The sequence below is a fragment of the Loxodonta africana genome, chromosome 4 (genome assembly GCF_030014295.1).
Source record: "Loxodonta africana isolate mLoxAfr1 chromosome 4, mLoxAfr1.hap2, whole genome shotgun sequence".
In the NCBI taxonomy this organism is placed as follows: Eukaryota; Metazoa; Chordata; class Mammalia; order Proboscidea; family Elephantidae; genus Loxodonta; species Loxodonta africana.
In genome coordinates this window covers 167,422,240-167,437,733 of record NC_087345.1, presented here as the reverse complement: position 1 = coordinate 167,437,733, position 15,494 = coordinate 167,422,240, and the positions used below count along the sequence as shown (strand labels likewise).

At 38.8% G+C, this 15,494-nt stretch overlaps 1 protein-coding gene across 1 annotated transcript in view; it reads right to left on the bottom strand.

The window, feature by feature from the left end:
• The window catches only part of GPR158 (G protein-coupled receptor 158), a 552,101-nt gene that overhangs the window by 36,723 nt on the left and 499,884 nt on the right, over positions 1 to 15,494 (bottom strand). Inside the window, exon 7 of the mRNA XM_003410549.4 lies at positions 1,303 to 1,541. Within this exon, the coding sequence (XP_003410597.2) occupies positions 1,303 to 1,541 (239 nt within the window). The remainder of the gene's footprint in view (positions 1 to 1,302; positions 1,542 to 15,494) is intronic.

Sequence of the window (15,494 nt, the reverse complement as noted above, 5' to 3'; positions counted from 1 at the left end):
GTTTTTCCTGTGGTTTACTGAGAGGGACTACCACCAACAAAAATAATAGGGTTTGTTTTCATTCTTTATATATATACATAGACATATATATCTTTGTGGGCTTAGCTTAAAATAGCCTAGCATTAGCAACAGAAAATTTCCTATGGATTTTCTGTCTTCATTTTTAAAAAAACTGGGGTGCCAAAAAAAAAAATCTGTATTTTTGGCCCAAGTCATCATGCAATTCTTCCATGTTCTCCAGTTTTTCAGCAACATAACTGTTATTACCCCCAACCAACATGTGTTTATCATTACACAATATTAGACCTCTAGAGAATGACTAATAAATTATCTTTAGAGGTAAGCACAGGAAAGACCGGTTAATCAGAAATTTTGCAGAGATAATCTATTCACAAAATAATCATTGGATATGTAGTCATGTATCCTATACTGAAAGTATGTAAAAAATACCAGCAGGCTTCCTTTTTCCTCCCAACTACAGAGCTTAGTCAAGAGAATAGCTTCCATTGATCCAACAGGGACTAACTGATAAGATGGAAAGCAGAAAGATTCTTTGTATAAAGAAGTTGCCTTTATTCACTGCATTTTTCCTTTCTGATTCATTTGATTATATTTTCTCAACAAAGTTACATACCTTTGAAAAAGAATGGAAACTTCCAGAAGAAGTTTGCATTCCACATGTCATTATCATCATTTTCATAATGTTGCTTTACTGAAACCATATTAGGTGACGTTCCTTTAGGCTTTGTGAAAACGTTCAACAAGGCTTCTAAAGAAGTCATTTTTAATGCTAGACTCAGAGGTGTATCTAACGTACGGCAGGTATGGCACCTGCACTGGGTGCCACTTGAACGGGGAGAGGGAGCCCACAACTGAGCAGTTGACATTAACCCAATAAGGCCCAACATCCTTCCTCAAGCACAACAGACATAGAGGCATGGGGGGGGCGGAGGTGGGGGCGGCAGAGAGGGTACTTGGCCCCAGGTGCAATTCCAAGGGGGTGCCAGCTGTGGCACAGAATGACATAACGAGGTGCCACAAATATGAAAGGTGTCTGACTGAAGCAGGTGGAAAAGAGGGGGGGAAGGCATTTCTGCTCGTGCATTGCTATCAATGTCTATTCATCTTGAAATTGGGCGGGGGGGGCGGGAATTAGAGACTGCCCTTGGGCGCTTGTTACCCTTGCTACACCCCTGCAGGGGCACAATTTCAGTGCTTGCCATTGACGCTATTTTTTGTAGATACACTTCTGATGTTAGTGGAAAAGGACAAGAGAATCACAGAAAGCAAGTGACTACATACCAGCTGCTGTCATGTAATCCCATTGGTCTATGAGGCACATATTGAAGATAAGGTGATCAGATGTTTGCCCCTGGCCAATAAGTGAAATCTCCCTCTTCAAGTTTTGGCATACAGATGATGTCCATCCAATGAGAAACCACAATACTACCAGGAGGATTACTGCGAGCATCCTCATGACCCGTCCACCAGTCATGTACGGAATCCGCTGGGCTGTTCGTGAAAGAAACACCTTCAAAACTCTGGAAAAGCAAGAGATGAAAATGTGAACAGACAAATCTAACACTCGGAAATGAAAACTCTAAAAGTATCTTATTTTCTAATGGTTAAACAACACGAACCTAATTAGTGTCACTGAGCTGTATGTGTGAAGACTGTAGAAATGGCGAATGTTTTCTTATCTATGTATTTACCACAATAAAACAAACTTATTTTCTAGATGAAATTTAAACCAACCAAAACACACTTATACAGTTCTAACATGAGAAAAACCAGAAACATTATTGCTCATATTTTTATTTAATCTCATTCTTGTTTATCTTCCATTAGCAAAACAAATATCCTGCATTAGAAGCCAGTGAATCGATAGGTTCATATAATGGAATTCTTTTGAGCATGTTTTAATATTTCAGGAAAAATTCCCGGGAACTTGGAAAGATCCATAGGAAAACATTGCTCAAATAGACTTTATGAAGAATCAAAACAACCAACAAACAGTCCTGAAAGTAATTGGATTTTTCAATATTATACTATGCCAAAAACTTCCTTGAACTTGTTATTTCTTTTACAATAGTGTTATTAAAAATATTTTCTGAAAACCATTTCACGTGACCTCCCTCCACAGTCATTTTATCACATTATCAAAAATATTAATGAAATAAGTATTAAAACACTGGGAGGAATAAACACTAGATTAGCTGAATGAGGTCACTGCATTAAAGAAGAAGGCTGGGATAACCTGTAAGAATTATTGAGATTTTTAACAATTTGTTTTTTTCTGTATGTATGACTCAGATGAACAGCCAGGGTTGAGAATACTTGGTTAGATGATATCTAAGGACTTTGCAGCTCTAAATATCGCATGAAAACAAATTCCAATTGCCCTGCAGGAACCTTTCCACCCGCCTAGTCTTCAATTTTCTCTCTCCAATTGCCCTGCAGGAATCCTTTCACCCGCCTAGTCTTCAATTTTCTCTCTCCAATATTCTCAGCCAATTTTAATTCCTCCTACCCTCAAATCCTATTTTACATCATAAAATTTTAATTTGAAATAACTACCAGAGATATAAGATTATCCATAGTCAGTTTCCAAAAGGCAAAAATAAATGCATGTCCCAACTTTGTATTCTCTCTTCCATATCATCCTTTCAACACTTTTAAAGCCAGATGAATTTCTCAAAAAAACAAAAACTCTATTAATCCAGAAATGAAGCAAACACGCCAGAAATAGGCTAGCTGTGTTAGGCTATTTTTCTATATAAAGACCTTTGGTAGCTTTCCGTGAATGAACACAGCATAATCTGTAAAACCAAAACACCCATTGCCGTTGAGTCAAATTTGACTCACAGCAACCCTACAGGACAGAGTAGAACTGCCTTACAGAGTTTCCAAGGCTATAAATCTTTCTGGAAGCAGACTGCCACATCTTTCTCCCTCGGAGCCGCTGGTGGGTTGGAACAACTGACCTTTTGGTTAGCAGCCAAGTGCTTAACCACTGTGCCAGTGTTAGTAAATAATGCTATTTTCCAGCAGAATCTTATTTATTCTTCCCTCCCCTCCTCCCATATCTTTAACTCCATTGTTCTTCAGCTAACACAGATGGTGAAGTTATTTAATTATGAATAAGACACTTCGATTTTTCTGCGAAACAATATCAGAAAGACAATAGTATCAATGGAAGCTCCTTTAACTAGTCTCCAGATTCACAGCTGGTCCCCTCCCTATGTCATACTGCCTGTGCCATGCTGAATGCCAGCACTGGCAGCTCCTTACTCTCCGGTATGTCTCAAGCACTTCTCTCCAACAGCTGAATTGCTACTTATTAACAATCAGTGGTATTTGCCCCAAATCTGTTTATGCCCATTACATGTTATTATATTTTTTATAATTTAATTAAATGTTAAATAAAATGGTTGTACATAATTGTGCCCTGAAGGGGGACATCCTTGTATAGAATCTGTCTTGAATACTTCAGAAAGGCTCCATAAAGGTAAATCACTAAAACAAACTGTTAACTTAGGGGAAGGTGAGGAAATTGTAAAATAGGGAGTGGTTAATAAACATAAAAACCTAGAAAGGTTCTATACATAGATTACTTCAAAAAATTCTTTAGATTTTCACCCCTATTTAAAGAACCAACACTGTGAACAGTGGATAATGCACTGTGGTGATAAAAAAAAAAAAAAACATGCTAGAAAGAGGAAAAATGAACTCCAAACATCAGACCCATAGTCAAAGAAGAGGCCTTATTTCAAAAAGACTGCTGTTCACTTGTGTGAATGTGTTTGATGATGTGTTTAAATTACAATCTATGAGTTAGAATCGACTCCATGGAAACCGGATATACTTCTTTAATGCCTTTCTGCTTTAAACAGCTTTAGTAATTAATTGACATTACTTATCTAAATTACATCAGATGTGAAGACTTCTTTTGTAATCAGCAGTTTAGATATAAACAAGATCAAATGATGCAAATAACTCTACCTTAGAAAAAACAAATTTCTTGCAAAAATGACTATTTTTGTCAATTCCAATCTTATTTTCTGCAAGAAAAACTTATAGTTACTAGGCCATACACAGACAGTTCCCAGATTATGAACATCTGACTGACACACAACCCATAGTTAGGAACCAATCCGCGTAAAGTCCATCCGGGAAAAACTGACCCGGTGTGCGGTCCCAGGCCCTCATGACAGGCTGTGCTTCTCCCCCCACGCGAAGGTGCCACAGAGGGTCCCTGGACAGCTGCTAGTGGCAGGTGGGCCCTGGCAACATGATGCACCCAGCCGAGGCCAGTAACTGCAAGCAGAAAGCCCACCCAGCTTCCTTGGAGCTCGGAAAGGGCCAGCCCCACAGTCCATGTGCCCCAAGTGAGACAGACTGGAACAATCTGTGGAAACAGCCTTGACAAAAATGTATCTGTATGTAAACGCCACATCCTGGAAGAAATTTTCAGCACGTAGAGACAGTCTCACCACAGAGCCCATAATCTGCAGAAGCAATCTAGAAATTGCTTCACTTGCTTAGCCTCACTTAACCATGATTTTGTCCCTCAAGAAAACAGGTGCCAAGTATGTATGCAAAAGGTATCCACATCTGCCAGATGACCTTCTCTCAGAAGCCACTGTGCTATCCAACCCACCGGCAGGATTCAAACCTGAGGAGTTAGGGAACTGCACAGGTGCCACATCCCATAATGAGTGATGCTAACAGTCCCAGAGTCCTTTGCCACAGACTCCATCTTGGCTGACGGCTGCGCATGCACCTCATTTCCATAGCCACACCAATTCCCGGAAAATCCCTGCCTTTTCTCAGAAACTGCATAAATAAAGAAAGGCCACTTAACATAGCCTGGTACATAAAAGCAGTAACCACCCTGACTCAAGCGAGTCAGTCTTTTGGAGAGGCTTAGTTCCCCAGCTGACTCCTTTTGCTTGACTCAAGCAAAACAAAGCTTGCTGACGATAAATTTGTCTTTTGCTTGTATTCTTACTCAGGAAAAGACAAGGACCTTTTGTGTCAGATTGGCCACTGGTAACACCAGCACCACTGCTCTGCTGCAGGTGGTGGCGGTCAGCAGCCAGACGCCATCGGGCTCCACAAGTTCTCAGAGTACAACTGGCCAGCGCGCCATACTGGGCCAGTGCACCGGCTGGGCCTTACAGTGCCCCTTACCCAGCTCCACCCCCCCCCATCCCGCTGGGCCCTCGGTGCCATGCAGCCAGGGGCCATGGTAGCACCTCTCTGGGCTTCTGTTTTCCCTACCTAACACATGTGGGATTTCACTATTGCAGCAGTTTTTGGCCTTTTGGTGGCTGCAGTGGGGCGGGGGTGGGGGGGTTGCCCTAGATTCCTGACCTCTGTATGTCCACTTGGTTTCTGGGGATCATGGAAAACTCTGGACTTGGGTTTCCCTAAGCATCTTCTTCCCAGCCTTTGGCCCCCAGGCTCCTCTTAGCACATCCTGAGCAGGCACTTTCTCCCTTGTGCCCCAAGGCAGGGGCCTCATAGTTGGTGCATGGGGTTGGCGGATCTGTTGAGGAGGTAATGGGGGACTAATCCCTCCGGCCTTAGCACCATCCCACTCAGGCCCCCAACCCGCCCTGCCGCTGCTGAATCAGTCACTGTGGAGTCAATGCCAACTCACAGTGACCATACAGGACAGAGTAAAACTGCCCCATAGGGTTTCCAAGGAGCGGCTGGCGGACTCAAACATCTGACCTTTTGGTTAGCAGCCAATCTTGAGGTCTCAAAACCCAGAAGAAATGCAGCCTAGTGGTACAATGTAGATTTTTTAGTTCAGAGACTATAGTAAAGTATCTAATTGCTCTCAAAGATTTTACAGAACAAAATCTTTTGAGTATTTTGAGTAACGTTTGCCCTCTCTTCCACTGTGGAGAAGGTACATACATACGATGGTTTATAATAACAAGCACATCAAAATATTATTATTATTACTGTATTGTTATGTTAAAGATGTTTTAGTATGACTGGAAGTGTTTCTTTAATGTTTTTTATGCATAGAAAAGTACATGAACTGTATCTAACCGTTCCAACTTATGTATTAATTTGACTTAAAGACAGACTTAGGAACAGAACTCGTTAGTAACCCAGTGATTGTGTGTAACTGCTTTTGATTGTATCTGAGTAAATTATCAAATTTTGAATAACTCAGCTCTCAAAATAGAGTACATGACCCATTTTTCTAGTCTTCTATAATTTGGTTAGAGAAGAAAAAGAATTGTTCCAAATTCTAGCCTGACTCTTAAATTTGAATATCTGAAATATAAGGAATGAATATTCATATAGTGACAATCATATGCGAGGCATCATGCCAGGTAACATGGAAGGCATAAGATATGGTTCTTGCCCTCTAAAATCTTACAAATCTGAGACTGTCAGAGCTAGAAGGAAATTTAGTACTCACTAAAGTATAAAGGAGAGGCCCAATGAAGGGAGCATCTAAAGTTATGCAGTCAGTGAGAGTAGAGCCAGTAGAAAACTCATATCTTACTCTCACTTAATTGCTTTTTTTCAGGCACCAAACTTTCCCAAGTACAGCTGTCCATGAGCAAGTTCAGGGCCAAGTGATCTTTAAAAAGCATGTTATTTATCTGCCTCTTCCAATAGGTCATATCTCCTCTATGCTCCCCACATAACTTTTTCTCTAATCCAGATGCCCACAGCTTTGAATACCATCCCTTCCATTGCAACTGATTCAAATCTGACTCTCAGCAGGCAGAAAAAAGAATCAGTGAACTTGAAGATAAGTCAATTGAGATGATCTAGGCTAAGGAGCAGACAAAAAACAATGAAGAAATATGAACAGAGTCTAAAGGACCTGTGGAAAGCCATCAAGCATACCAATATATACAAAATGAGAATCCCAGAAGTAGAAGAGAGAGTGAAAGGGGCAGCAGGAGTATTTAAAGATACAGTGGCTGAAAATCTCCCAAATTTGATGACAGACACAAATCTACAAATCCAAGAAACTCAAAGAGCTTCAAGTATGATAAACTCAAAGAGACCCATTACAACCTGAGACACATTACAAACTGTTGGGAGCTAAGGACAAAGAGAGAATCTTGAAAGCAGCAAGGGAGAAGTGACTTCTCAAGTACAAAGCATAAGATCGACAGCTGATTTCCTATTAGAAACCAAGGAGGCCAGAAAGCAGGGATGACATATTCAAAGCACTAAAAGAAAACAACTGTCAATCAATAATTTTAAATGCAGCAAAACTATCCTTCAAAAATGAAGACAAAATTAAGAGATTCCTAGGTAAACAAATACTGAGAGAGTTCATTGCTAGTAATTCTACCTACAATGAATGCTAAAGAGAGCCTTTCATGCTAAATTGAAGGACACCAGACAGTAACTCAAATCTACATGAAGAAATAAAGAATATCAGTCCAGATGTTTTTGTTTTTTAACTCCCTTTATTTCCTATATTATTTAAAAGACAACTGCATAAAATGATAATTATAAATCTACGTTGATAGGCATACAATGTTTAAAGATGAAATTTGTGACAATAACAACATAAAGGGGGGTGATGGAGCTATATAAAATCAAAATTTTTATATACTATTGAAACTAAATTGGTATGAATTTTAACTAGATTGTTATCAATTAAAATGTTAATTGCAATCTCCAGGCAACCACTAAAACATAACTAAAAAATATATGGTAGTAACTTCTAGTTTCTGGTCTGACATGTAGAGAGCTCGGGAATCATCACTTCCATCCTAACAACAAGAAAAAAGCTGAAAAACTAAAAATCAAAAACTCTTCTTAGATTCATCTAAAAATTAAATTCACAAAGAAAACTATCTCCCTGAAAACTGGGAGATACAGAGAACCACAGCTTACCCAGGAGCAGAAACTGCTTGTGGAGCCAGCCTTGGCTAGGGAAAATTGAAGTGTAATTATCTAATTGCCTTTCAAGAAACGTTAAAAGAAATTCTTTAGAATGAAGGAAAATGATTTAAGTCAGAATCTAGGATCTACGTTAAAAAAGAAAAGCAGTCTAGAAGGAATAAATAAAGGTAGAAAAAGAACCTTTCATTTTTCTTACTCTTAGCTGATAGAAAAGATGACAGTTTGTTCAAAATAACAATAACAAAGATATATTGAATGATTATAGCTTAAGGATAAGTGAAATATATGGCAGCAATGTTACAAGGGATGGGAGGAAGGAGTTGCATAAGGTGCCTGTACTATCCATGAAGTGGTATATTATTATTTGAAAGTGGATTTAAGATTAGTTGTAAATGTATATTGGAAACTCTAGGAAAACCACTGAATTTTTTGTTTTTTTTACAAAAGAAGTATAATTGATATGCTAAAAGAAGGGAGAAATGGAATTACATAAAAGGCTCAGTTAAAACCAAAGAAGCAAAAAAAAGGCAGAGGATTAAAAAAGAAGAAAAAAAAAGGAAATAATGAACAACAGAAACAAATACAAAACAGGTACAGATATGGTAAGTATTAATCCAACTATATCAGTAATAACTTTAAGTGTGAATGATCTAAATATACCAATTAAAAGAAAGAGATTACAGAGTGGATAAAAAAAGAAGACTCAATTATATGTTACCTACAAGAAACTCACTTTAAATATAAAGATACAAATAGATTAAAAATAAAGGGATGCAGAAAGATAGACCATGCTAACCCTATTCAAAAGAAAGCTCAGGTGGCTTTATTAATTGCAGACAACGCAGATTTCAGAGTGAGGAATATTATCAGAGATAAAGAGAGGCATTACATAATGACAAAGGGATCAATTCTCAATGGAGACCTAACAATCCTGAATATGTACACGCCTAACAACAGAGCATCAAAACACATGAGGCAAAAGATGGTAGAACTGGAAGGAAAAACAGACAAATCCACTATTACAGTTGGAGACTTCAACACCTGTAACAGCAACTTACAGATCCAGCTGACAGAAAGTCAGTAAGGGTATAGTTAAACTGAACAACACCATCGATTAACTGAATGTAATTGACCCTTATAGGACGCTTCACTTGACAAAATCCAACACCTACTCTTAATAAAAACTCTTAGCAAACTAGAAATAGAGGGAAACTTCCTCAACTTGATAAAAAAAATCTATGAAAAACCTACAGCTAACATCATTCTTAATGGTGAGAAACTAGATGCTTTCCTCCTAAGTCTGGGAACAAGAAAAGGATGTCCCCTCTCACGACTCTTACTCAAAATCCTATCGGAATGAAATTATTCACGAAAAAGAAATAAAAAGTATACAAATCAGAAAGAAAGAAATAAAATCATCTTTGTTCTCAGATGACACGATAATCTATGTAGAAAATGCCAGATAATAATAATAGCCTACTGGAACTTGTATTGTTGTTGTTGTTAGATGCCATCCAGCTGGTTCCAACTCACAGCGACCCTATGTATAACAGAATGAAACACTGCCCGGTCCTGTGCCATCCTTACAATTGTTGTTGTGCTTGAGCCCATTGTTGCAACCACTGTGTTAATCCATCTCATTGAGTGTCTTCCTTTTTTTTGCTGACTCTCCACCTTACCAAGCATGATGTCCTTCTCCAAGGACTGATCCCTCCTGACAACATATCCAGAGTACTGACACACAGTCTCGCCATCCTTGCTTCTGAGGAGCTTTCTGGCTGTACTTCATCCAAGGCAGATTTGTTGGTTCTTTTGGCAGCCACAGTATATTTTCAATATTCTTTGCCAACATCACAATTCAAAGGCATCAATTCTTCTTCAGCCTTCCTTATTCATTGTCCAGCTTTCATGTGCAGATGACACAATTGAAAACACCTTGGCTTGGATCAGGTGTACCTTAGTCCTCAAGGTGACGTCTTTGCTTTTTAACACTTTAAAGAGATCTCTGGCAGCAGATTTGCCCAATGCAATGCATCGTTTGATTTCTTGACTGCTGCTTCCATGGGTGTTGACTGTGGATCCAAGTAAAATGAAATCCTTGACCAACCTCAATCTTTTCTCCATTTAACATGATGTTGCTCATTGGTCCAGTTGTGAGGGTTTTTGTTTTCTTTAGATTGAGGTGTAATCCATACTGAAGGCTGTGGTCTTTGATCTTTATTAGTAAGTGCTTCAAATCCTCTTCACTTTCAGCAAGCAAGGTTGTGTCATCTGTATAACGCAGGTTGTTAATGAATCTTCATCCAATCCTGATGACCCATTCTTCTTCATATAGTCCAGCTTCTAGTATTATTTGCTCAGCATACAGATCGAATAGGTGTGGTGAAAGAACACAACCCTGACGCACGTATCTGTGACGCACTCACAGGTTGCTTATAAATAGCATGTCCATTCGATCAGAGCCAGAACACACAAGACACTCCCAGATTATTAGCATATGGAAAGTAGATAGGAAACAATAAATAGAGACAGCAAACGACACGTCTTAAATAACAGTTTCATGGTGAGGAATCGATGTTTACTCTTATGTCACTGGGCTGGCACATCTCTTGACTCTGTCTCCCTTCACTGCTTGTCCAGCAAGGGCCTCAGAATAGTCCTGGACCAGCGTTTCTTGAAATGGAACTGCTCTGAGGGCAAACTCTACCTAGGGTGTACCTAGGCTTAGTGGGCAGACCCTCTTTGCTTCAGACAACCTCCTGTGCTGCCTCTGGAGCTCTGGCTTTCAGCTGGGGTTTCTGCTGCTGCCTGGGCCAGCTCATGGATGTCTAGCTGGCTGCGACCTCAGCTGTCTCTGGTGCTGCTGTAGCCCCAAGCATTTTACAGTTCTGGGCCCACTTCTCTCAGGCTGCTCTGTTACCACTTCTCTGCTCAACAGACTTCGGCCTCTGCTTCTCCTGGCCCCTGTTGCTGTTTTCTCCTGGCACTGCCTTCCACTGGGTCCAGGGTATCTGTGCCAGTCCCTTCTGATTAATCTTCCAATCTCTTATCCTCTGGGTTGATGTCTCCACCCTGGAATAAGGAGTGGGGACAGGGGTAGTGTTCCTCAGCACAGAGCTTCTGCATCCCCACGGGGTGTGCTCACCCCTCCTCCAAGAGCCGACTGTTCACACTGTTCAGCCCAGGGAAACTCCAGTGAGTTGCACCCGCCTCCTGGGGCTTTGGCAACACTGGACCCTCAGGTGGTCTCTCTTAGTTGATTGGTCCTCACTCAAAAGCCTCAGGTGAGGTCCTACTCTCAGAACCAGGACCAAAAGGCCAAATCATTCACTGCAAAGGGGCTCCATACCTCACAACCAGCAATGAACAATTAAAGTTTGAAATAAAAAAAAGAAAACCACCATTTACATTATCATCATAAAATATTAAATACTTAGATGTAAACCTAAAAAAATATATACAAGGTTTACATGAGGAAAACTACAAAGCTTGATGAAAGAAATCAAAGATGATCTCAATAAATGGAGAGATACCCCATGTCATAGATTAAAAAATAATGCCATTCCTATATTTTTAAAATTTTATTGTGGTAAAATATATACAATAAAAATTAGCCATTTGCATCATTTTTAAGTGCATAACTGAGTGACATAATTACATTCACCACATTGTACATCTATTAAAAGTAGTCACAGTTAAGCTGAATCTGATTCATGGTGACTACACTATTCAAATGGCTAAATTCTAAAACACCAACAACACCAAATGCTAGTGAGGGTAAGGAGCAACAGACTTTCACTCGCTGCTGGTGGGAATGCAAAATGGTATAGCCACTTTGGAAGACAGTCTAGCAGTTTCTTACAAAGCTAAACATAGTCTTATCATACAGTCCAGCAATCTCAATCCTAAGTATTTACTTAAATGAGATAAAATTATATGTTCACAAAATAACCTACATATAAATATTTACAGCAGCTTTATTAATAATCTCTGAAAACTGGAAGCAATCAAAATGCCCTTCGATAAGTGAATGGATAAATGAACTGTGGTACATTCATACAATGGAATATTATTCAGTGAACTGTCAAGTTATGAGATGACATGGTGAACCTTTAAATGCACATTAATTACTAAGTAAAAGAAGCCAGTCTGATAAAGCCATATACTGTATCATTCCAACTATATAACAGTCTAGAAAAAGTAAAACTATAAAAAAAAAAAAAAAAAAAATTTTTTTTTTTTTTTTTTTTTTTTAGAGTAAAAAGATCAGTGATGTCTAGGGGATCAGAGGGAGGTGGGAAGGGATAAATATGTGAAGCACAGGACATTGTAAGGGCAATGAAACTACTCTGTATGATAATATAATGGTGGTCACGTAAGAGTATGCATTTGTCAAAACCCACAGAACCGTAAAGTACAATAAGTGAATCCTAAAAAAGTCAGGAATAAGGCAAAGATGCCTGCTCTCAACACTTCTATTTATCATTGTACTGGAACATCTAGCCAGGGCAATTAGTAGAAAAAAGAAATAAAAGTCATCTGTATAGGAAAGGAAGAAGTAAAACTATCTCCATTATACATGACATGGTATTCTATGTAAAAAATCTTTTAAAAATCCACAAAAAGATTAGAACATATCAATGAATTCAAAGAAGTTTCAGGATAAAAGATTAATACAAATATCAGTTTTATTTCTATACACTAGCAATGAACATATCAAAAATGAAATAAAACAATAACATTAAAAATAATAAAATACTTAGGAATAAATTTAACCAAGGCAGCCTAACACTTGTACACTGAAACTACAAAACATTGTTGAAAGAAATTAAAGAAAACCTAAATTAGTGGCAAAGGAGCTTTGGTGGCGCATCATTACATGCTCAGCTGCTAACCAAAAGGTTAGCAGTTCGAACCCACCAGGGGCTCCATGGAAGAAAAACCTGGTGATCTGCTCCCATAAAGATTAAAGCCTAGGGAACACAATGGGGCAGTCCTACTCTGTCAGATAGGGTCACTATGAATTGGAATTGACTCAATGGCACAGAACAACAACAAATAAAAGGAAGGAACTTCTGTGTTCATGAATTGGAAGATTTAATATGCTAAGTTGGTAACATTCCCCAAATTGGTCTACATATTCAATTTGATTTACAGATTCCAATTCAATCCCATGTGGAATTGCAAGGGATTCCAAATATTCAAAATAATCTTCAAAAAGAAGAATAAATTTGAAGGACTCACACTTTCCAATTTCAAAACATACTACAAAGCTATGGCAATAAAAACTGTAACATTGACATAAGCAGAGATATATAGATTAAAGGAATAGGATTGAGAGTCCAGAAATAAAACATTATACCTGCGGTCATTTGATTTCAACAAGGGGCCAAGAGAAATCAAGGGGAAAAGAACAGTCTTTTCAACAAATGGCGCTAGGAAAACTGGATATCCACATGCAAAAGAGTGAATTTGGACCATTACCTCACATCATCTATAAAATTTAATTCAAATATTGATCAAAGACCTAAATGTAAGAGCTAAAACTATAAAAGTTTTAAAAGAAAACATAGAGATAAATCTTCATGAGCTTGGGTTAGGCAATGGTTTCTCAAATATAACATCAAAAGTACAAAGCACAAATGAAAATATAAATTGAACCTCACCAAAATTTAAAAACTTTTCTTTGCATCTAATGATATTACCAAGAAAATGAAAAGACAACCACAGAATGGGAGAATATATTTGAAAATCACATATCTGCTATAGTATCAAAATATATGAAAATTCCTACAACTCAACAACAAAAAGGCAAAGAACCCAATTAAAAAATGGGCAAAGGCCTTAGACTAAATCCATTGCCATCCAGTCGACTGCAATTCATAGCGACCCTACTGGACAGAATAGAACTACCCCATAGGGTTTTCAAGGCTGAAATCTTTACAGAAACAGACTGTGACATCTTTCTTCCGTGGCTCAGCTGGTGGGTTAAAACTGTCAACCTTTTGGTTAGTAGCTGAGCGCTTTAACAACTGCATTACCAGAGGTCCTTCATTAGTTATTAGAAGTATGCAAAGCAAACCACAATGATACCGCTTCATACCTATGAGGACGGTAATAGTCCATAACACAGACAACAGCAGTGTGAGTAGAGATGTGGACAAACTGGAATCCTTGTACACAGCTGGTGGGAAGGTAAAATGGTGTAGCTTCTGTGGAAAACAGTTTGGTGGTTCCTCAAAAACTTAAATATAGAATTCCCATATGATCCAGTATTCCACTCCTAGGTATTCAGACGATTCAGAAGAGGGTGTGTAACAAGGGATATCATTGCTGATGGCGGATGGATCATGGCTGAAAGCACAGAATACCTGAACGATGTCTTATTGACTATGCAAAGGCATTCGACTGTGTGGATGATAACAAATTACTGATAACACTACAAAGAATGGGAATTCCAGAACCCTTAATTGTGCTCGTGAGGAACCTGTAGACAGACCAAGAGGCTGTTGTTGGAAAAGAACGTGGAGATGCTGCATGGTTTAAAGTCAGGAAGTGTGTTAGAGCTGTATCTTTTCACTATAATTATTCAATCTGTATACTGAGCAAATAACCCGAGAAGTGGACTATATGAAGAAGAATGAGGCCTCAAGATTGGAGGAAGACTCATTAACAACCTGCAATATGCAGATGACACAACCTTCCTTGCTGAAAGTGAAGGGGACTTGAAGCACTCGCTGATGAAAATCAAAGACTAAGCTTTCAGTATGGATTACACCTCAACACAAAGAAAATGAAAATCCTCACAGCTGGGCCGATAAGCAACAACATGATAAAAAGATTGAAGTCGAGGGTTTCATTTTACTTGGATCCACAATCAACACTCATGGAAGCAGCAGTCAAGAAATCAAATGATGCCTTTGCATCAGACAAATCTGCTGCAAAAGATTTTTTTTAAGTATTAAAAAGCAAAGATGTCACTTGAACGACTAAGTTGCACCTGACCCAAGCCGTGATGTTTTCAATCTCCTCATATGCATGTGAAAGCTGGACAGTGAATAAGGAAGACTGAAGAAGAATTGATGCTTTTGAATTGTGGTGTTGGCAAAGAATATTGAATATATCGTGGACTGCCAGAAGAACAAGCAAATCTTCTTAGAAGAAGTACAGCCAGAATGTTCATTTAGAAGAGATGATGGGGAGACTTCATCTTACATACTTTGAACACGTCATCAGGAGGGACCAGGCCCTGGAAAAGGACATCATGCTTGACAGAGTAGAGGGTCATTGAAAAAGTGGAAGACTCTCAATGAGATGGATTGACATAGTGGCTACAACAATGGGCTCCAGCATAACAATGATTGTGAGGGTGGCACAGGACCAGGCAGTGTTTTGTTCTGTTGTACACAGAGTCACTATGAGTTGGAACCGACTCGATGGCACCTAACAAGAGGTATATACCTGTGAAAATTGAAAACAGGTGTTCAAATAAAAACCTGTGAATGAATTTTCATAACAGCACTATCTACAATAGTCAAAAGGTATAAACAACCCAAATATCCTTCAACAGATGAGTCTGTACAGTGGAATATTAT